This window comes from Macrobrachium rosenbergii, chromosome 9 (genome assembly GCF_040412425.1).
Source record: "Macrobrachium rosenbergii isolate ZJJX-2024 chromosome 9, ASM4041242v1, whole genome shotgun sequence".
NCBI classification, from domain to species: domain Eukaryota; kingdom Metazoa; phylum Arthropoda; class Malacostraca; order Decapoda; family Palaemonidae; genus Macrobrachium; species Macrobrachium rosenbergii.
Window position 1 is genome coordinate 50,989,114 of NC_089749.1, and position 24,345 is coordinate 51,013,458.

Here is a 24,345-nt window from a genome sequence, read left to right on the forward strand (position 1 = left end):
CGGGCTTGAAGACGTCCGGGAACTCCTTCAGCAGCTGGGCATACTGATGCAGGGCTTGGAGCAGATGGCGGGTGCACTGGGGCCCATCGCCAGAGGAGGGACTGGCAGAGTCAGTGTCCATCAGGCGCCTTGTAAACCGACGTCGACTGCCAGGCCGAAGTGGGCGAGGAAGTTCGCGTCCAGGAGTCAGGTCCTCACGTCCACAACTATGAAATTCCAGTTGTACCTCCAGCCAAGGATGGAGACCGACAGGAGCTTGGTGCCATAGGAGAGGATGGGGGACCCGTTGGCAGCTGTCAGGGAGGCAGCCGTGTCCGGCGGGCATTTGCAGTCCTCTCTGGATGGCGGGAACACTGATCATACGGCCCCAGTGTCGATCAGCATCATCCTGTTGGAGATGGTGTCGCAGATGTAATAACCTACTGGTTCTGGGCTCCTGGGTTCCTCTGCTGCCACGGCGGCCTGTGCTGTTGGCCGCCGCCTCCTCCGTTTTTTGGATGGGCAAAAGAGCAGGGGGGGTTGGCAGTTACTGGGCATCCTTGCCATACTACTGGTGGTAGTAGCAAGGCCCCAGCGGTTGCTTCTTCTGGTGATAGGTTGGCTGCCTCCTGGTGACAGCGCTTATCTCCCCCTCCGTGGCCTCTTCCGGCTGGAGGGAGTTGATGGGGTGTGCGGGCGTGGATGCTCGCTTCGCTGCCCTCATGGAGTCCGTTAGCTGCTGTGCCATCCTAATCAGGTCGTCGAACGGCAGGGTATAAGGCTTGAGGATCTGGGTCCGAACCTCCGGGAGCTGACAGAGGACGATCTCCCTCGACAGGCATATCTCCAACTGCCTGCCGCTGCCATCCGTCCCGGTAGGATGAGGAGGTCCTGGATCACATTCCATGTCTCCTGGAGGTTCTGGTCGTGTCGGGGGTTGTTGGCGAGGTCAAGGGAGCGGGCGGCCCTCTCAGAGACCGGCAGGGAGCAGGTCTCGACGAGAGAGGCCTTCAGCTTTTGGTAGGTGGCGGGACATGCGGCAGACACCCACGGGGTGATCTTCTTGTAGACCTCTTCTGGGAGGGCGTTTATCACGGCATCTGCCTGCAGCACCTTGTCGGTAAGTCCCGCCAGCCTGAACTGCCCCTCGACCCTGTAGAGCCATGATGACGGGTTGCTGTGTGTGTCGGGCAGCAGCTTTTCAGGCGAGGGCGGACCTTGTTTGGTCCGTCAGGTGGGTAGCGTGTGAGGAGCGGGGACCGGTGTGGAGGAGCACGCGAGCCTTGGGGGCGAGCGGGTTTTGCATGAGGGAGACATCAGAGTCTGCGAAGTTCACGGTTATTTGTATGTGGGAGGGAATGTCCGCGTCCATAATCGCTTCTGCACTCTCACTTGGAGTGGGTTACAAGGAAGTCGATACACACTTGGCTCCGGGAACCACTCCGGGGTCACCACTGTGAGAGGTGCTAAAAAGAGAGCAGGTGGATATGTACTGCTGGTTTATTGAGAGAGCAGGCTGCTTATAAAGCGGCGTGCGGACGTCAATAGGATACAGGTGACCTGAGGTCAATTTTTCTCAATGTGAAACAGGACAGGTAAATACAAATAACATGTAAAAATAAAATTACAAGAGTGGACACAATAATGTTCTGACACATCTACAATGTAAACAGGCACAATTGAATAAGTAACAGATACATTTTTACATAGATGAAATGTGGCTATTTAGCATGACCTAAGTTCATGGAAAGGCACCATAGAAAACGGGAGGTTCACTATAGAAAACCTGTTGAGTGGGGACTTTACAACCAGAGCAGTAAGACCCTGAACCAGAATATCATGCATTACACAAGGAAAAACACTAGAGAACCGTGAAATCCTTCTTAAGGAATTCAAGATGGAAGGCAGCTGCGTGTGGTCAAACCAAATATTGGTCCAGCAAGTAGCTCTTCTTACGGGCAGCCCCCTTATCAAAAGGGAGGGTAGAGGGAGACACATCTTGACTAAGATGGCGCTTGAAGTGAAGGTGCCTGTATCTAGCCCGACCCAGTTTATACTGTAGTTTGGCCTAGAAGCTGATACAAAGTGGAATTAGGGGAGAAACAGTCTGCAGTCACTTTGTACTCATCCCCAAGATTACACAAAGCTTAACAAGGAGTAAATTTGCCTGATATTTTTCTGACTCTTCCAAACTAAACTCAGAGGTGTTTCTGAATTTAAAGATGATATGAATATTGTCTTAGATTCCTTTTGTGCCTTTGTAATTTCTAAGCAGAAATGTGCTCTTGCCTTTCAAAACTCATTACAGTTATACTCACATTTTCGTCTGTGATATTGTAAGAGCCTGATGCCGTCTCTTCCAAACACTTGTGTGTGCGTGTGTGCGTCGTCCATTGGAGTGGACAAGACAACAAGAGCATCTCGTTTCTTTCTCTAAAGGAATGCTATTTCAACCATACAATATTTCCGTCTGTTTCTCCCTAGCCATTGTTGTCTTGATGTATGTACAATCACCACTACTTGCATTGCCATGCAAGCATTCTAACCATGTACTCATAATGTTCCAACGAATCTTCTGTATCAAACTGTGTGTATGTTTCTGTTTGTGAAGACGCCAAACGTCTCGCCATTTCACATATATTATGTTACTGCATTGTATTCATTAATCTGTCTTGAATCTCATGCAATTGGCCATATGTAGAATTTTCTGGCCTTTCCATTGATATATGTTTCATCACTGTATGTTAGTTATGTCTCTCAATATCGCCATCTGTTTGTCTGCCGACAAACACAGATGCCCGAGTCTGTACCTCTGTTTTTACCTGTCTGTGTGTAGACGCTACCTTACCGCTCGCATGCGTCAATAACATCTTCGAAGATTCTGTACATTATCTCAGTAAGGAACAACCAATAAACCAGTTAACACCCAGCCAGTATGTCACTCAATCCCCAGTCCTTACACTGGTGACCCCGGAGTGACCCGAAGGACCCAGCTGACCCAAGATGACGACCCACGCGCCAACAGACCCTTCGCTGCCTCGCTGCTTCCCTGCCGTTCCTGAGTTCTCAGTAGAAGTCCGACCCTCCGAGATGACCCATCCCACCACCGGAGCCCTGGACGCCTCCTCCAGGAAACCTGAAGCCGCCCCCACACTCGTACTGGATGAGCTGACCAACGAAGGACCAGCCACATCATCCTTCAGCTTGCTGCCGCCCCTCTCGAGCTGGCTACCAAGGATCAGCCGCCATCATCCTTCAGCCCTCAGGCCGGCCACCGAAGGATCATCTGACGTCACCCTTCAACCCGCTCCTGTCCTCCTCGAGCTCCTGCTGGCCGGTGCCGCCCTTCAGCCTCTTACCCGCCCCTAGCCCAAGCCCTTCAAGCCAACTACAGTTGTCGGCAAGACAGTTTCCGCATCGATGCCTCGCTGGGGGGAGGAACATTGTAAGAGCCCGTCGCCCCGACGCCGTCTCTTCCAAACAATCAGACGTTACCCATGTCTTGGGGGAGAGTATTGTAAGAGCCTGATGCTGTCTCTTCCAAACACGTGTGTGTGCGTGTGTTCATCAATCGTCATCATCATCGGAGTGGACAGGACAAAACAGGAGCATCTCGTTTTCTTTAAAGGAACGCGATTTCAACCATACAATATTTCCATCTGTTTCTCCCTAGCCATTGTTGTCTTGATGTTTGTACAATCATCACTACTTGCGTTGCCATGCAAGCATTCTAATCATGTACTCATAATGTTCCAACGAATCTTCTGTATCAAACTGTGTATGTTTCTGTTTGTGAAGATGCCAAATGTCTCTCCATTTCACATATATTATGCTACTGCATTGTATCCATTTAATCTGTTTTGAATCTCATGCAATTGGCCATATGTAGAATTTCCTGGCCTTTCCATTGATATATGTTTCATCACTGTATGTTAATTATGTCTCTTGATATCGCCATCTGTTTGTCTGCCGACAAACACAGATGTCTGAACCTTTATCTCTGTTTTTACCTGTCTGTGTGTAGACGCTACATTTACCGCTCGCACGCGTCAATAACATCTTCGAAGATTCTTTACATTTATCTCAGTAAGGAACCACCAATAAACCAGTTAACATCCAGCCAGTATGTCGCTCAATCCCCAGTCCTTACAAATCTTGTGAAGACCCACATAGTTCTCTGAGTTTCACATAACGCCAAACTTAAATACTTAAAGCTATTTATTAAAAATCAGGAAACACCTGGAGTTAACTCTTACTGTTAACAAAGCTGTCGTTTGTTGATAACAATAGTTTTGAATCTGCTTTTAAAATGGAAAATCGGAAATTAGTTATTCCAGGTTGCCAGCGGAGTTCGTTTGAATATTAGTAACTTTGGACAAATCTCAATGCTACAAGATGAGAATGCAAGGCATTGTTGAGGTTTCATCAGATGCCCTATGAAAATAAAGCATATCTTCACTCGTAAATATACGTGTATCTTGATACTTTTTTAAAGGTACCTCTTTCCCTGTTTCCTGATCAACAAAGAAAGCAGGAAGTCATTTTATCAGTTCTTCAAAGCGGATTTTTTCCAGATAACAATCTTGCACATACAGTAAATGATTTCACATGCCAGATGCGATAACTAATCAAAAAACAATAAACAGTTAGTGGCATAATTTTAAACTGTTTAACACCATGACTTCAGTAGGATAGTTATGTTTATCGAACACTGTTTACCCATTTTGCATCTGGATAGATTTGTTCTTGGGAAGTTGGGAAGAAATTTTTTTTGTTAAGATTTCTTAGCTAGTGACTGTTTAAAAGTGCAGTAAAAAATTTGAACAACAGAACAATTATTTTGAGTTTCTGTCAAAGGAAAGAGACATGGGGCCTTGTCAATTCAGACTTACCACTAGGTTAGCAAATGCAATGATCATGTTGCATGTGTATTCATTGGTCCCTTATAAATAACAAATTTCTCCTCATTTGAACAACTTTATAGGTAGAGAATAAAGGATCACAAAATATGTAACAGCATGTCCTGAATAGCTATAAAGCTAGATAAAATCCCAATGCTGGGCATTGTCTTGTTGTTGCTTCAAAACTTCCGACTCCCAGGTCCTTGATCTGAAATGACAATAGACTCGCCAGTACATAGGATAATACTTGAGCTACATACATAAAGTACACTTTTTATTTCTGTCCTAGCAAAACCTAGCCCTGATTCCATGGCCTTTCTGTTGGAAATTTTTTCAGGAACAGTTGAGACGTATGGACATTTTTTTGAAAACTGTTCTATCAAAACACATGCTCCCAACAGGACAATCTCCTATGGATTGTATGTTTCCAATTTATAGTTCTGTAACATTGCGTATAAACCTGCTGTATTAAAAAATTTATTAAGCATTGATGATGGTTTTAAGTATGCATACAGGGAATATTTATTATAATATATATTATAAATATTAGCTGTTCTATATATATTTCCAGATATTATCTTATCTAGATTTCTTTGAGGCTAGCAGACCAAATGGGGGTATATATATAATATCCTATATATATATTATCGATATAGGAACTATATATAGGAAGCAGATTATATATAATATATATATATAGTCATATATATTTACACATATACTATAGGTGATCTTTCAATATTTAGGTTCTATGATTGGTTTCCTGTGAATCTTTTACTGGCCATTAATTTACTTTCCAGTTCTCCTACAAAGGGGATATTAACAGATCCAATGTTAAAGGTCAACATACCAGAATTCAAACCATCCTTAACCATTACTTTACTACAATATAAAGTACATTATGTCTCCTTTACCCAGCCCTTGTTGCCATGTCTTTGTCCAAATAGCCAAATGTCAAATTGGTTGTTATAGCCAGGTTGGCTGAGTCATTTTTAAGAGTAAAAGTGCAGAGATGGGAGACATGTATGTCTGTATTTTAGCAATTAATGCCAGTGTTTTTTTCCGTGAACTGGGTTTTTTGTTTTCCATTTTTTATTTTGTACACTGCATTTTTGCTTTTTAATATTTCTTAAAAAATTCTTAAGCTTTCTTTTGTTGGGCTGTAGTGTGCCAGATTTATTCCATTTTATTTTAATTATTATTGCTGTTCCTTTAGTGTGCAATTGATGGTATAATTAAATGCCAAGATTAATTCTAGTTGTTTTATTATATAAATAAATAATTAAGATAATCATATAAACACACACAATATATATTATTTTATATTGTTTAAGTGTTAAATTACAAGGTAATTAGGATCACTGTTTACAGAATTCAAAAATTTATGTACTTCAGGGATCTGAGTTCTGTAACCCAAAATGCATGACTGAGTACTTAAGGTTCAGTGAAATCTAAAAGGCTCATTTATCACGTAAAAATCAAACAGGAGTTTATCAAAACAAATGTGAGCATCAACAGTTAAACAAAACAAATCTAGAATAAAATTAATCAATTAAATCAAATTTCTTTAACTGACCTGGTCTTAATTCAGGTTGATAAAACTAAAAAGAAAACATGTTTATCACTATAATTTTTTACTGTTAACAATTAATCCTATTGACTGTTGATCAACAAATGAAACTGTTTTAAAAAAATTTTAAATACAAAAATTTATTTTTAAATTCAAAATTTATAACTAGAATTCACAATCTGAAAAAATGTAGTATTACTAAATAAACAACACAAAATTTAATTAATTCTTGAATTAAATTATTAGATAAAAGTAAAACACAAAACTTTAATTTATCAAGAGATTAAATTAATCAAGCAAAATTTAAACTACTTTGAATTACTCAAGATTTGAAAAGAAAATCTTGTAAATGAAAGCTGAATCAAGTATGCAATGTTAAATTATCAAGTGTTATTTAAAAACAGGTAAATAAATGCTAAATTCCTTTATAAAATGTGAAAATCAAAGATTCAAACACAAGTTTAAGAAAAGTACACAAAAAGTTTACTAAAACAATTTCACTAGGGCAAAAATTTCTCAATATACCTTATTATACCATGGTAATAATAAATAAAATTCACTTTACATTCTTGCTTTGAAAATTTTCACAAAATCACCTGAAAGTCCTGGTTGATGTTTTCATGTTAAAAATTTTTTATTACACATTACACATTAATCATTCTGTCAGAGAAATTCAGATCTCTTTTCTTTAAGATTAATAAAGTAACCACAGATATTTTGTGTTGATAATTTCTCCCTTTTGTGAGAGAGAAGTCTGCCACGAATGGTCTCTGAAAGCAGACTGAACAAACTTTTGAATTCCAGTAGGAAGTGAAACAATCAGATGACGTCAGTTAAGGCATTTTGGGAACGAGATCACAAGAAAATTCTAGATAGAGAGAGGGAACCATTTAAATGAACAGTCTCTGTTGGTAGAATGAACAAACTTTTGGTTCCAGTAGGAAATGAAACAATCAAATGACGTCATTAAAGCATTTTAGAACAAGGTACAAGAGAAAATTCTAGAAGAGGAATATGATGTCACTTCTGGGGCAAAACATTTTGAATGCAATCAGAGACTCAAATACATTTAAATATGCTATTTTAACTCATCTTCTTGTAATGGGACAAAGCTTTTACAGAAATCTTAACACGATTGAAAAACAGACTGCAACTGGCTAATTAAACTGGCATGTTTTAAAACAAATTGAAAAACGGTTGGATTTCAGAATTGAGCAGCTATTATCTCTCACCTGTCCATGCTCGTTATCTTTTGCGATGACACTCCTACAAAACAAGACTTAGTCGCTACACACACAATTTGCTGACATACTACGTTACTCTTGAAAATGTATTGTTAATTTTAAATTGTGCTGTAAATTTATCTAAATCACTAACTCTTTTGAGATCTGACATTACACTACATATGATACTTCAACAATTGTTATCATTACACAGAACACATGGTTCTAGAAGGTAAATATATCAAAATCAAGAATGCTCTACATTTTACAAGGCAATATCATGAAATTAAAATATATATATATTTATATAGCTGTATATATATATGGGTTGTTTTATATATATATATATATATATATATATAATCACACATTATGTATTCCCAAGACTTCCTCACTCAGCAAAACACACAATACACAGTCCAAGATGAACTAAACACCCAGGAAGTGATAGCCATATTTCTTTACAACAGTGCCACTAATCTTTGCACTAATAACTGAAGTGTTTACCTTTTCCTCTTACTTATTGTTGCACTCTACTCTGAAGTGGATTTGTAGTTAGGTCAAATACTCAGTGTTGTTCCTCAAAAATACACTGGGGACAGTAGATTAAAACAGACATTTTAAAAAACATGAAAGGTACCTGAGATACAGAGTGCCAACAAATGTTACGTTTTATTAGGAATCATTTGGTCCTTTGGGGAGCTTTTTACAACAGATGTCTGCCCATAAGTTGCTCATTCAGGACTGCTCCATTAGTGTGACCTCTTCATGGCAGGATCAGCCATTTCTAGATCATTAATTGAAAGGTGCCATTTCCATTGATAGTGTCACAAAGGCACAGTTCCCAAAACATTTGAAACTTTCCAATCTAATTTATGATACATCCTGACCTACCAGAACCAGGGCGACAGAATGTTATCAAACCTTCATGAATCTGGGAAGGAGGCAGGTCTCATGGGAAAGGGTCTCACCAAGTGAGTAAAAGAACAGCTGGATGACGTACTCCATAGGGAGAAGCAATAAAGAGAAGAAGAAAGGAGGTATGAAGAGGCAAAAGCCACCAGAGAATGGGCAGAAAAGGAACAACAAAGGAGGTATGAAGAAGCCAAAGAAGAAAGAGAAAGGAAAGAGACAAGAGTAAAGGAAATGAACAAACAAGAGTGTGACATATGAATATATGTTCAGTACAAAAGGAGCTTAATGCTCATATTTATATCCATACACATATCCATGCATCATATTGTGTTTATGTCCATAATGGATGGATATATATATATATATGGCTGGAGGAAGTATAAATATATATATAGCATATACACCACCACTGGGATATAGATATATATATATATCAAAGCATATGGAAGAGCGTGCCTGTGAATGCCCTCTGCTCATGGATGGCTCAGAAGTAAATATGGAGGATGTTCAGATTCTAATCATCATATTGATAAATCAGAGAAATGGCGACATTATTTTCAACTTCCCAAAGCGCTGGTATGACAGTGAAAGGTTTTCAACAACGATCTAAAAAGTGGTTTGTTATGGCTTTGTAAACTCCATGTCTGAATACAGAGTTAAAGGATCTGTTGTAAAACTATCGAAGATAAATTCAGTCCCTCCTAAAACGTAACATTGTGCACCTGAACGATACCCTTTTCTTTCATATTTTTAAAACGTCTTTTGGATCTACTGTCCCCAGTTAGGTTTTGGGCTGATATATTTGAGGTACAAACCATTGCAGGTATCTTGATAGTTCACAATTAGAACAAAATCCATTCCAGGCCAAATGATATGATTATCCTTCCACTTCAGAATCTTCATCTTGTTGAAAGAGGAGCTGTCAGTTTGCACTTTTGAGATATCACTTAAGAAATTGAAATAACTCCCATCAGTCACTGAATACGTGTCTTGTAAATTAATCGAAGAAACCACTTCAGCATTCCTCATTTTAAACTGTGGTGCTTCTGGACAACTTAGTGCTGAATACCGTGATTGTCAGCATGAACTCAGACTTACCAGAAAAGGCGTTTGCGTCAGTGGAGCCTCATCCACTCGGCCTTTTCCGTTCCCTCCGTCAGTCTGAGTCGAGTGGAGAGTCCATTAACTCATTGACGACCAGCAAAGCTTGAACAACAATAACCAGAGGAAGCAGGAGTCGTCTATCACATTAAAACGATTATCATCCTGTAAAATTAATTGAAGAGTCGGTACAGACCTGGCTCTCCAACACTTGTGTTCCCTCAGACAGAGGCAGATGTTATGCTATTCCCCCAAAATTAGTAATTTTTTACTAAAAGAAATTTTCGTTGTTTCTAATGCCGTAATTTATTCAGGCCTCAAAGGATTTCAGAGGTCGTCAAGAGTCAGGTCTTGGGTGATGAGTGGATAAGATGGTTTACACACACTAAACTGTGGGTTTAGGAAATTTGAGGTGAGGTGAGAAAATATCATTTGAGGTGCCATTGTATTATAGAAGAGTTAGTTGGCCGTGCACCAGATTGCTGGAGGATAGATAAGGAAGTCAGGAGAGTGAGTGAGGAAACATTGATAAGTCATAAAAATTATTTAGGAATATGAGCGAGCACTGTAGGGAGAACAAGTTATTATTTAGGAAGTCTGTGCAGATGCAGAGAGGAAGGTTAACTAGCAACTGGATCTCACAGTAGTACATGTAAGTGGAGAAATGTTATCTGAAGCTTATTAATTCCTTGGTAGGGGAAAGAGCATTTTAATGATTTGTTGACTATAAAGGATGGAATATTTGACAGTGGTAAAAGATATAAGGTGGAAGAAGTTGGATTAGGCTTGAGTGAGGTTGTGGGTGTACCTTTGGAGGGTGCAGCCCAACTCAGGGCAGTTATGACCTGGATATGCATAGTGTCTGGTTGAAGGAATGTTTTCATGGTAATAGGAGAGAAGAATAACAGTTAATTTGCTTCCAGTGATAAAGTTGAACAAGGAATTACAGAATCATGCTGGCATTATTTTGCCTAGCTTACCAGGTAAGATATATATTGGATGTGGCTGAAAAAGAAAACAGAAGAAAAAAGGATGTTAGGCTATGAAGAGTGGGTTTGACGAGGAGGAGGGTGTGAGCCCCAAGTTTTTTTTCATAAAAGTATTTTCCATATGAAAGCATAATATCAGAATTGTAGACCAGTACAGTTTTTCACATAAATACTGTGGCAATTAATGGACTCAACATGGCCATGCCTTACCACTAGAAAGAAGCTGCTAGTGGGCTAAAAATGGAGCTTCATTCTCTCTTGATAGCTCAGGGTTGTCGTCCAGTAGTTTGGTAGACTCAGTATGGTATTCACATGAATCCCTGGTGATTAAAAATATAATATTGCCATGATCCACCATCAGCGAACTAATCAAAGCTCCTCATTTTGGCCTCACTCCCCAGGGACATAAAGATAAACCTTCAGAATAAATCTTTAATAGATAAATACACCGGATATCCACAGGTGATCTACCAGACATGAACATCTGCCTGTCTGACAACAACTTTCTGCTTAATTCTAGAGCACTTACATAAATTCTACCTTTGCATCATTACAAGTTCCACAAAGACAGATTATACACACAAGTTGGTCCCAGATGCCCTCATACCTGGGTCACAAGTTGGCTCAATGCCCAGGGCAAGATCATAATGTATGAGGACCAGCACAAATTCTTCATAACCACATACTCCCTGCCCCCACCCCGCCCCTGTTCAACAGGCCCTTAACCTACTAAATTCTTTGCTCGGGGGAGGGGGCACGATGGCATGGGCAGCCAGGGATGAACTCGAGTCCCTGCTAATGCTCCTGGGGTGTGACACTGATAGGACATCCAAGAAAGTTGATATACTAGAGAAATATGGCTCCATTGTCTTCCAGCCAACATCTGAGTTGCTCTCCTCACTGCAAAGTGCATATTGGTGGACCTCTTGAAGAGGGTAGATGAGCTGGATTCAGGGGCTTTACAAGGCCTCACAACGTACCATGCAGCATCTGCTAAGCCAGAGTTAGAAAGAGACCTAAACCAGGATGGTGATTGCAAGCCAACACCATACAAAAGTGCCCTTGCAAACAGTTTGACAGACAGGACATTCCCATCCAGCTGTCATCTGTGTTTACCATCGTATGTTCAGAAAAAGCCACCAAGAATTGAGCTTCTTACTACAGCTGGAGAAAACATCTTGGCACTGCAGCCATCCAAGATGGCTGCTAACAACGTCGACAAGAGCCCACACTCCACCAGGTTCTAAATCATTGACCATTCAATGAGCAGGAAGTTCCTGGTTGACACAGGTACCTTCAAGTTGATCCTCCCTGCATCAACAGAAAAGAGATACATGATGGCCATTAGTACTATTAATGTTAGATACAAAGTATCAGTACTTACTGAGCAGCCTTCACATAGGTGCCCCTACCTCATTCTTGAACATAAAAAAGTATTTAAGCTCCATCTCAGCAGGCAAGAGGACTGTTTCTCACTCTCTGCAGGCTAAAGCCTGCCTGCATCTCCTTGTCACCCTTATCAGTCTGGATGTCAAGTCCAATATCCACAAATACCCAGTCTGTGGCAAAATCATTTCTTGTAAAAAGCAACCTGGTACCTTATTAGCATCCTGAAAGGCAACTACTTACAAAGTATGTAGAACAGCTTCATATGTTATAAGCCCTTTGTTGGCCGAGCCTATTGAACTTCAGACTGTCACTCGATGGGCCGGAGTTCAATTCCCGCGGCCGGCTGATGAAGAGTTAGAGGAATTTATTTCTGGTGATAGAAATTCATTTCTCGCTATAATATGGTTCGGATTCCACAATAAGCTGTAGGTCCCGTTGCTAAGTAAACAATTGGTTCTTAGCCACGTAAAATAAGTCTAATCCTTCGGGCCAGCCCTAGGAGAGCTGTTAATCAGCTCAGTGGTCTGGTAAAACTAAGGTATACTTAACTTTTTCATATGTTATAACTTGTATCTGCAAATGCAACTGGATTATTCTCTTTCACTTTTACAGCATTCCATTCTTTAACAACCTGGTACCTTAGCATCCTGGAAACTACCATCCTAACAAGGATTTGGAATGGCAGTACATTTTATTATAATTCAAGTTAACTTTAAAATGTATGTTAAGACTGTATATCATTCATAATTTATATAGTTTTTCAGTTTATACAGCTATTTTTTTCTTCTTGAGGCAGATTACCCTACAAAGCATCACAAGCTTCATTGCAATATTTTGGTCACTGGAGTTACCTGCCTCATGTTTCTCATCTGCAGATTCAGTCAAAACAGGTTGTTTTCATAGTCATATCCATACCATCCACTTTCATATCATAGAATGACTTACAGGCTACCCTATGTGCAAGAGCACGCGTTGCCATAATGCCAGCTTAATAAAAAAAACAACAGAATAAAGCCAGTCTCACTCCAGACTCCTGTGCTTCTCTTTCCTTACACCAAAACTGAAATCCTGTGCACTGATACATAACAGAATTTGGCTTTCATTTGGATCAGTTAGATTTCGTCTGGTTACAGCTTCTGGGCAAAGGTTTGTATCAAAGGATTCTTTCAACAACATCAAGGTTTGTATCAAAGGATTTTTTCAAATCATGTTCTAAAGGCACAGGTTTTAGTAGTCAGGCAGATAATTTGACCTGATGTGAAGAAATCAGAAATTAAGAAAGCATCGTGGTTTTACAATTACGTGCGTATCTGGGAAAGAGCACCCTGCAGATTCTATCATTAAACAAATATAGTGAATATACCATTCTTTACTGATAGGACCATATGAAATCATCAAAGCGGGTTTGAAATTGAATGACCCATCATACGATAATCATTATTTCCCAGTGCCATGAACTTACAAACACCTGTTTTGCTCGAAGAAGAAGCATGGGGATGATTCGTTTAAGCAAGTGGTGTATCGACAAAGGTCACCCAGTGGCAAAACACAAAAACTACGTCGTAGAAATATTTCATCCTGAGATTTAGAATCAAACAGAATTATTACCTTACCGTAGATCATACGTAAAAACTGATGATAATGCATTGCAATACCTATATAAAAAGACCACCGTATACGTCAACTCACGAACACACACCCACACACACTCACACACACATATATATATATATATATATATATATATATATATATATATATATATATATATATATATATATATATATATATATATATATATATATATATATATATATATATATATATATATATGTATATGTATATATATATGTATATATATGCTTAAAACATCACAGTAGATGCACGTGACTTCAGTGTATAAGCGAATCCCACAGGAAAATGACAGGCAGTTCAGTACCAAGCCCTTTCACGTTTATTCATGCATCGTCTGGGCACAAATAAGACACAGAGGAAAAGGTTACAAAGTAAACAAAAAGAACAAGAATACCAGATGGGATCAAGTAGTCACAAACTAAAACCATTGACCTAACTACAAGAGATACGAAAGTTTAGCCTTACAAAATCCCAAAAATGAATAAAAGTGAATACCAGATGGTTAATTGTCAAGGGGTAATAAACAAAAGGGTAATCCAGGAAAATCCGGGATCACTCGGTCATAAACTAGAACCAAATACTTAACCATAAGAGATACGGAATCTTACCCATTAAAATTGCAGAAACATGTTCAAAACTGAACATTAATTTTGCCTATATTTATCAACAACTTTTTAATTATGAAGGCATCAAGTTTAAACAAACCAAGACTTGAATTTAGAACCCTTTCATTGCATTTGACTTGATAAAACAAGATTCAATGATATTCCTTTTAACTGTGTCGTTGCACGGGTCTAAAGATCTTGCTTTACTCCCGTTATAGGATGATCTAAATATCTCAAATGTACGAATAATGGATTCGATATTTGACCAGATCTCACAGAATATTGGCGTTGTTTGATTCGGTGTGACAATGATTTTCCAACTTGTCCATAATGTATTTTATCACACTTTTTACAAGAAATTTCATAGATGCAGCCAGAAACATCTCTAGGAGAATTTTTTATTATTAAACTTTTAACATTAAAATTACTGAAAACAACATTTACGTTGAAAAGCTTTGAAATTCTAGGAATTTATAAAAACCTCTCGTCATACGGTAATTTGAGAATATTATGCTTGCTGAATTTAAGTTTGTTATTAGTTAAATAAAATGTTTTCCTAACTCTTTTCCACGCTACATCTACAAAGGTCCTTGGGTATTTAAGTTTCAAAGCAATATCATAAATAGTTTTGATCTCAGCATCAATGAACTGCGGGCTACAAACGCGTAAAGTCCTTGAGAACATTCCAGAAAAAGACAGAGAATTTTCCTGTGGGATTCGCTTTTATATATATATATATATATATATATATATATATATATATATATATATATATATATAATATATATATATTATATTTATTTATTATATATATACATATTTATTTATTTATTTATACACGTACGGACGTACACACATACACACACACACACACACACATATACACATATATATATATATATATATATATATATATATATATATTATATATATATATATATATATATATATATATATATATATAATGTATGTATGTATGTATGTATGTATTTATTAACCACAATGCCCTCTTAGCTTCTCGATTTCTCCACATTTCGGAAACGCTTGTCACTTCGAAGCCTGGAACCAAATTGTGAAAGAACTTTTTGTCCTGCAACCAGTCTTCTTATATTTCGAGATTCTTGGAAGTGTGTCCTGTGATTTCTTTGGGTTACTTTCGTGCACCGTAACAGCAAAAATCAGGACGTCTATCGGATACAGTAGCAAGAGCTTCGGAAATATCAAAGAAAATAATTGAGTCACGTCTCGCAAGTGTCGACTATGACAGTTAGCCTACAATCAGTGAGGAGGTGTAGATAAAGTGATGACACAAAACAACACCTGTTGATGTGAGAATTACTTCACAGAAAAAATGTCTCATTATGTAGTGTAGGTGGATGATGCAAGAATGATCCTGTGACTAAAAAACAAATCCTCTCTTTGTCATTGTATGCACGACTTGAAATATCTCGACCGATTTTACAGAGTGGACTATTCCGAATGTCTGGTAGATAGCAACAAGTCACTCAACAAGTGTTTTAGTCTAGATAAACACAGAAAGAACATATACTTGTCGAAAATGCAACATAGAAAAGAAAATTTAAGTTTCACAAGAATCAGAAAAATAATATGCTAAAAAACAGGTTAGAAATAAATTAGGGTAACCTCATATTTCTAGACGATAGACTACAAAGATACAATGGTGGTATACTCTGACAATGCAAACAGCAAACGTTATATGATTAGTCTCAAGTAATTCATGACCGAGATGTGCATTGTTTTGACTTCATTAGGCACATATCCAAATAAACACAACAGCCTGATAGCTGGTATTTTCAAAGTGTCTAAATTAACGACGACAAAGAATTAGTATTTCTAATTCAGAGTTTCTCCTGGAACTTTTTGAGCATCACGCCCAACCTCTTAAAACGAAAAACTGACACGAAAACGTTTTAAGTCAACTGATTTACATACTTGCCATTACTGATCTGAATCAGTGAAGGTAGATAATCCCTGATGCGTAGATGATTACTTAAATCGTCGTCATATGTTTTCTAATCAGACTTATTTGAAACTTTCCGCGATGTCTAGAAACGGTAAATATTTATCAATTGTAATAACTTGGCCGTTAGACGTAACTTAACTCTCAAAATCCTATTTTACAGTTCACTGCTATACATGATCGACCACACACTCTCAAACGTGTACGTACAACGTCATATGATCATACAATTTGAGCCCTAGTGCCATCAGTGCACCTCATGGGGTGCACTGTAGGCATTCCTAAAGGCTCTTTGAAGCTTCCCTTCGGCCCCTAGCTGCAATCTCTTTCATTCCTTTTACTGTACCTTCATTCATATTATCTTTCTTCCATCTTGCTGTCCACTCTCTCCTAACAATTATTGCATAGTGCAACTGCGAGGTCTTCTTCCAGTTACGCTTTTCAAACCTACTTACTCTCAGTTTCCTTTCCAGCGCTGAATGGCCCCATAGGTCCCAGTGCTTGGCCTTTGGCCTAAATTCTATATTCCATTCCATTCCATACAATTTGAGAATGTATGGCCAAGTTGGAAGGACTGACGAACAGTTTGGTAATCGGCCAGCCAAAATATTTAAGTTCTCTGACGCATAATATTGTACTTGGGCAGTATAATATCAAACATGTTGGACATACATTTTGATGGTGTGTGACTCGCCTAAGATAAGGTTGAATCAGACTTTAAAATTCAAATCAGCTTCCCTAACAATAGTTTTGTATCATCATTTCCACGAACTGTAAGGAAAATAAGATTTGTAAAGCGGAATACTATGCGTTTATCAGCACTTCTGTTCATCTATCAAGCACGCAAAATGAACTCTACATTTTCTGCTAAAACTCTGTGTCTCATATCGCCCCCCCTCCCCACCAGAAAATTATATTAATCTAGGCTGACGTCCTGGTAGAGGACGATTTGTGAAGATAAGTTTGACTGAGGTTTCTTGATGTCCTCATTACAAATTGTTCTAAACGCTTTACGGGTAAGTTTGCTCCATTGTCTATCATTTTCTCTATTATGGATAAATTGGGGCTATTTTCTTCTATAATAAGTCTTGATAAAATGCACCAAAAACAAATTAAGCTTTACGAAGATTATCGTCTTTATCATCAGGGCATTTCTGTCCAAAGTTTCGATTTAGTTCCATTCTTTCTGACAGTGACAGCAGTCTTCGTAAAACTTAAGGATTTCGGTTGTATTCATAACAATATACCAATATTCAGCACATAAGAAAAACATGGTCTTGACTATCCCCATCTTCAAAGTACTCTTTTCTCTGTCACTAGCAGTTATGAGCAGATTTATTTTTATTTATACATTTTACACTCTAATACAGGCCTCGATTGTTGATTAGCTTTGCTTAATTTGTTTTCTGACAAGAAATTTATTTCCCCCGTGAAATCACTTCTATGGATTTCCCTAGGCCTTCTTTGTCTAAGATCTTTGGCAAGTTGATGTTAAATGATTATTAAATGAAATGTTTTCTTTGTTTATTATAACTTTTGCATTAGCCTTCCTTAATAACACTTACCAAAAATACGTTGCACTTAAATTTATAATTGGTCAGCTGGCAGAAACCATAGATTCATATGCCCTGAAAGCTAAAAAGCATTGAATTTAAAAGTTAATGTACATGTAAGTATCATTAAATTGGCTCGTCATATTTACTTCTAAGAAATGTACTTTGCAATTACTATTGAGTCCGTTTTGAGTGTATCTGAAAAAGTCAGTACTGTACTTAAAGCTGAATGGTAAAAGGAACCAACGATTCACAAGTTTAATCACCAGTCAGAAGTAGCCGTTATTTGTTTTATATAGAATTATGTAACAAAACAGTCCTTTAAAGCCTTTCTTCATCAATGTATAACTATAAGTACGGATTGAATCAAAGACTGAAAGCGTTCCTGATCAATTACGTACAAGGCCAAGACAGATTTACAAGCAATGAACCATTGAAAACCAAGAATTGTTGAAAAATTAAAGTAGAGGCCAACCAAATGTATCCCCTCTAATTTTAGTTGTTTTAGATGAAATAACGTGAAATTCAATTGTCTTATTAATTGGCTCTGTAGAGATAGCATTAAGTTTTTGACAGATAAAACCGTGGCATTTCTAAATATATTGTTATTATTGTGAAACCCGCATATGCCATGTTTACTGGCCTTGTACAAAGCCACTTGTTTTGAAGACAGTCCTCGGAGAAAAATGCAATATAAAATAAAAATTATTGAATCACATACACATAATAAAGACAAACATATTGCTCCTTCTTTTAAATGTCATTTTAATGCAGACTGATTATTAAAAGAGCGAAAACTGTAGGTGTTCTACAGTAACCAAAACAACATCTTGTTTGTGTAGCTGATTCGTGAAGGCTGTGTCAGTGCAATGCGATTTTTGTTTATTTTGATGTCATAGCTCTTCAATATGGGGTCCATTGCCAGCAGACAAAACGCTGGTGTTGAGGAGGTTGATATAGGGGTCAATCATGCCTACCGGTACCCACCAAAATCTGGTAAGTAGTCAAGATAGAAGTGAATTGCAGTTGTCATGGTTTAGCCTACTTTAAGACGATCCAAGTCAGTCCATAGCTTAGCTTGACTTAACCCTATTTTACACGAAGATAGTCCAACTAAGTACCCAATACAAGGTGTAGGCCAGTGAGGATATTAAAATGAGCTAATTTTAATATTTAGATGAAATCTCGCAAAGTTTGTCAGAGCGTAACCTTAGCTAGGCACTTCTGAAGTAACCCTGCCCTATTGTTCTTACAGAATAGGCTAGCGTACTCTTAGCGATAGGCTTGAGATTGGTAAATTGTTAAATAAAAAAAATATTTTTATGTTCTAAAATTTTTTTTGATTCAGCCAATTTAAAAGAAAAATGTTAGCCAACTTCCTTTAAACCATTAGGCTGTTTGACATTGGGTTTATATAGTGTGATCTTAAAATCTCCTTAACTTGATTAGTATGAAACTGATGCCCAAATCTATTGCAAATTTAAAGTTACCGAATATTTGCCTTCTTTTGTTTATGTGGTAGAACTAAGCATTAGCCTAGGTCCGCGTGTTGGGTATTTCCTTTCAAATTGACTTTTCCTATAGTATTTTGGTTGCTTATCAAGAATTTACCATTATTTTTTGTTGGTCGACTGTAGTTAATCTGTAATTAATCCCAGAACTGATTATGTTTTTGTATGCTAGCCATCCTGGAATGCTATCGCGCATGCGCAGTGTAATAGGAGAACTTTTGGTAAAAAGTGGTTTCCTTTACCGGGGGTCAGGGGCTGGAGCCCCACAGCTAAGTTTTAGGTCAGATTAGGGTACATTAGGTTATTATGGTTCCTTTTCTAATAGATTTCCGTAGCCAATCCTTTCATGAACATATGACTCCCTAATGGCTTTCATATTCACAGAACCATTCCATACCGTCTGTGCGGAGCTATTAATTAGAAATACCGTTTATGTTTTACATTCGTTCCAACATTGCTTATGGGAGTGATACTGGTAGGCTGTTTCATCAAACATGACAGTGAAAGAAATAAACCTCAGAAACATTCAGTGCACACGTTATCACATAGGAAAATGATATTTTCAAGCCCAAAATATAATGGTTTAAATTAAGATTTTACCAAAAATTTTTAAATAATGCCCTCTCAGAAATTTGCATTGCAAACTGACCTTGTTATTATTAATACTGTGACACTATTTTCTTGTCACTTAAGTGATATATATATATATATATATATATATATTTTCCAATTGCTTATCTCATTATTTCATGGATTTCTGATTGTAAATTTTGTGCAAACCACATTTTGTACTCCTCTTTGCCAGCTACCTAGCTTTTACTATGCAAATTTTGTGGGGATCCAGTGGAAACTGGGGTTTTTAGGGTTGAGAAGCCAAGAACTAGCAGTGCTGAAGGACCTCTTAGGTCGCAGCTCTTGGCCTTTGCCCTGAATTCTGTATTCCAATCCAACCCAACCAGAAAGCAAGTGAATTCACCAACTGGAATGATTTAAACTGTATTAACCAAATGACATGCAGTAAGAAAAATAGCCTACATATTTCATGTTTTTTATGCAGTATCTGTAGGTTAATATGTATCAGTCATAAAAAAAAAGGCCAAAGATGTTGCAATGCCATTTACTGGGGTGTGTCCTAATAGTACTTTATTTAAATTGCCTTAGGTGATCAAGGGAGTGAATGGATAACCCCCCCTCTCCCACACTAACCTGACCTTATAAGGCATAAATCTAGAAAATTACAGTGAACTCACATAAGCTTATTCCCCAAGCTAAACTAACATAGACTAGTATGTTAGGCTTTACTGGACAGGGAAGGCTTTTTACCCTTCTAGACACCACCTATCCTTATCTGATTAAGATAAATTTATGACTGGAACGCTTTAGGAAAACCGTTTCACAAGTGAAAAAATTGTTGATTGATGTGTGTCAGAGCTTGGAGTAGATGAGATCTTGAAGACTGAGGGGATGTCTGGATGGAGACTAGCAAAAACTTTACACAAATCACTAAGGAAGGATATTTAGGAAGGCTGGACCTTGTAGAAATTTGCCAGAAAGTACTCAAGACATGTTAGACTGGACAGAACTTATACCATGCCTAACCTTGTAGAAGGAAAACCCCTGGTTTCCAGATTCATGGAAATGTGTGACCATGTGTCTTTGTTGGTACAGTAAAGTATTTTACCTCTTTTGTCTTGTGATAATCTGAAAGTAGTATTTGCCCCACCATTGTACAATACTCTTCTTGGAGAGGCCAGTATCAAATTCTTTTTTCTTTTAAGAATCATTAGGTTGCTTGCCTTCTCATTAGGAAATGTCTGTGGTCCTTTACATTAGCTGTTGTAGCCATCAATGAACTCTGTGAATGCTGGCAGTCCGAAATTTAAGTTTAATATAAGTAACTTACGAAATAATTACATAGCTGTAGTTTCTAACTCGTGCAGCAGCCTTCATTTAAAAAACTGTGGTAGCACTTCGATAGTTTAGTGTAGGTGACAAGCCCTGCCCACTAGCGGGAGTACTGGAAACGATTTAGCAGAAAAACTCATTCTGTTTCTGCCGGCTCTTGAGTGAACATTGGGGGTTTGCAGCAGCCTTGTTCATTGGTTTTAGGTTGAATAATTGGATTTCGGTGGACTATTATTGCTTATTTTGAGTAGCCTTCAAGCTTTGATAGCTTTCAGGATCAGTTTTCTGTCTGATTCAAGTTCATCAAGTTTTCGCTACTGTAGCAAAGGTTGCAAACAGATTGATCAAAACTTCATATGACTTGTAGTAAGGAGACATATAATTTGCAGTAAGTTAGGGTGCAGTAACATAGTAAGGAGAGAACTTGTGCTGAACGTAATGATTGCCTGAGTGCCTGGCGCCCACTCTCAAGCGCCCGGGGCCCGCTCTTAAGCACCCAGCACCAAGTGAGCTTAAATGGAAGGTGCTTGAATCTCACCTGGACAAGTTAGTGATAGGAAGTAGAATGTGGCTTCTAGCACTGAGAAAAGTACTTCTCTTGGCCTAAATTTATACCTAAACCCAGGTTAGAAGATAACCCTGCTATTTCTCCTTCCCTGCTTTTTCTCTTGCTACTAGCCCCCTACTTTTAATCCACCTACTCCCACGCCTGGCCTCCTTGCTTCTGACCCTTGCGATTGCCAGTCTTGAGAAGACATACGGAAAGTCCAGTGGAGGCCGAGGGGGTTTGCCCATGGGTAGTTGCCCCCTCAGTCAAACCTGTTGCACATTCCCAAGTATCGGCAGACAGCCCCTGGAAAGGTGTCTTGACAGGAGAAAGTTTTATGCAAGTTGAGGAGGTGACTCATCCTGCCGGTTCTCCTAGACGAAGGTCCCTGTCATACTCCCCTAAACCTGGGAGAAGACATAGCGGAGGTCCAAGGGAGGCTGGTGGGGTTTGCCCATGGGTAGTCGCCCCCCTTCAGTTGAGCCTGTTGATCGCTCCCAGTTTTTGACAGACAGCCGGTGGAAAGGTGTCTCTTTGGATGTGCGCTAATTGTTGTCTGACTCTCAAGACTCCAGCCCGGACTTGGAAGCGCTGCAAGCGCTTTCTAGATTTGTCTCATCCATCTAAGAGGCACACAGGCGATGCTGGCCACTCTTCTCCGATGCCCAGTTAGTGGTTTAAAGAGCCGAGCGTAGTCCTCAACCTTCCTGCAGCACATGGGACAGTCCGGAATATTTCTAAGTGTACTTCTGTTGGATGCAAATATTTAGCTCCCAAGCACCCAATGATCCTTCTCGGGTGCCTTTTGTCTTTGTTCAAGCACCCATCTCCTCACAGTGCCCAGTGCCAGCTCCCAAGTGCCCATTGCCAACTCTTCAGTATCAGTCTCCTTCTCAGAGAGCCAAGTCCCCATTTCTGACTGCAGGCCTCCTAGCCTATGCAGCTCTCCTTCAGTATTTGTGGGTGAGCTTTCCTAACCTTTTTTGGCTCCAGCTAGCCCCAGTCTCGCCTACCTTGACCTTCCTGTGAGGAGCCATCCAGATGACAGACCTAGGCTCTCCACAATGGTGCTTTCCTCGTCTTCTAGGAAAGCACTCCAGGAGATTGAAGTTTGGTTTTTTGCTAAGAGGGAGCAAGGTAAGGCTTTCTTCGTCTTTTCTCTCTCACGCTTAGTCCATAAGTGGTTTCTTTCCTACTCCACTGGGGAAGCTCCTTTTTCCTGACGCTCAGCGTTTTTGTTGGGAAAAATTATGTTTTTCGTCGGCAAAACTTGACCTCTTTGTCAAAGACCTCTTTGAGTTGTTTGAAGCTTTCAGTTTCTTGGACTGGATGATGAGAGCACTAGCCAAGAAGATTGAAGATTGCAATGATTTAGTTGGAGACCTCACCTTGGACTGGCTAGGAGTCCTTTCTCATGCAGACAAGACCATCAGGGACAGCTCTCTTGAACTTGTGGCTCTTTTCTCTTTGGGGGTTTTGAAGAAAAGTATCTGTTTGGTGCTCCTGTTCCACTAAAGTAGTCACTCAGGCCCGGAAGTCGGACCTCCAATAGAAGTCAACTTAGGATCTTTTGGCGCATTCTTCCAAATGCCCCAAGGATTTGTCTGCTTTTGTTCCTAAGACGGTCTCTCCTCTCCAGCAACATCCCCTTCGTGGGAGTAAACCCAAGTCCAGTCTAGGACCTGCTCCATTGTCGGCTTCTTGGCCAGAACTATGAAAAGGGGCTCAAGTCCTTGCCTAAGAAATGAGGAAGAAGTCTTCCGTGCACAAGTGGGAACCAGTTCTCGGGTTTTGGGAGAAGTGGAGTATCAGAGGGACAGAACAGTGGATTGTCAAGGTTCTGAGGGAGGGCCTCTCCATTTTGTAAATGGAGAGCCCCCCGTTAGTCCCGTCTCTCATCATTTTGATGGCCTACTCAAGAGGCTTGGGAAACATTCAGCCCTTTTGGAGGAGGTCTCCTCCCTCCTTTGAAAGAGAGTCATAGAAGTCGACGACATCAATCCAGAGGGCTTCTACTACTGTCCGTTTGTGGTTCCCAAATCATCAGGGTTTGGAGACCAGTCCTGAACGTAAGTGCCCTCATTCTCCTCGTCCGGCAGATGAAGTTCAGATGGAGACGAACTAGTTAGTCCTTTTATCCATTCTGCAGGGCGATTGGATGATAACCTTGGATATGCAGGGCGCATGCTTCCACTTCCGCATCCATCCATACTCCAGGAAGTATCTAAGGTTCATCTTCTTGGACACTTTCTCAGGTGCCCCACGTCAGGATCTAAACACTGTCTCCTCTCGGAGCTCCCAAGTGCCTGTCACTAACTCCCAAGCGCCCCGTGCCAGCAAAATCATCCAGTTTCAGGCTCTTTGCTTTGGCCTCTCTATGGCACCTCAAGTGTTCACTCGAGTCCCCGCTCCTCTAGCAAAATGACTTCATTTAATAGGCATAAACATCAGTCTATATCTGGACGACTTGCCTCTTCGATCCCCTTCGAAGGAAAAGTGCACGAAAGACTTGAACATCTCCTCCCTCAGGAACTGGGAATT

The 24,345-nt window shown here is 39.4% G+C and overlaps 1 protein-coding gene across 13 annotated transcripts in view; it reads left to right on the forward strand.

Annotated features, from left to right (window-relative positions):
* Positions 1–24,345, forward strand: part of Mrgn1 (Mahogunin ring finger 1) — a 109,869-nt gene that overhangs the window by 2,228 nt on the left and 83,296 nt on the right. For 6 of the 13 annotated variants that reach the window (XR_010854082.1, XR_010854084.1, XM_067109077.1 and 3 more), the window contains exon 1: positions 18,657–18,837. The exons of 2 other annotated variants lie outside the window; for them this stretch is intronic. Coding sequence is in view for 8 of the 11 variants with exons in the window: in XM_067109077.1 (XP_066965178.1) it covers positions 18,750–18,837 (88 nt within the window). In the remaining 3 variants the exon portion in view is untranslated. Of the gene's footprint in view, positions 1–18,656; positions 18,838–24,345 lie in introns of those variants that run through there. 5 more of the 13 variants (XR_010854083.1, XM_067109079.1, XM_067109087.1 and 2 more) reach the window with 3 other exon arrangements.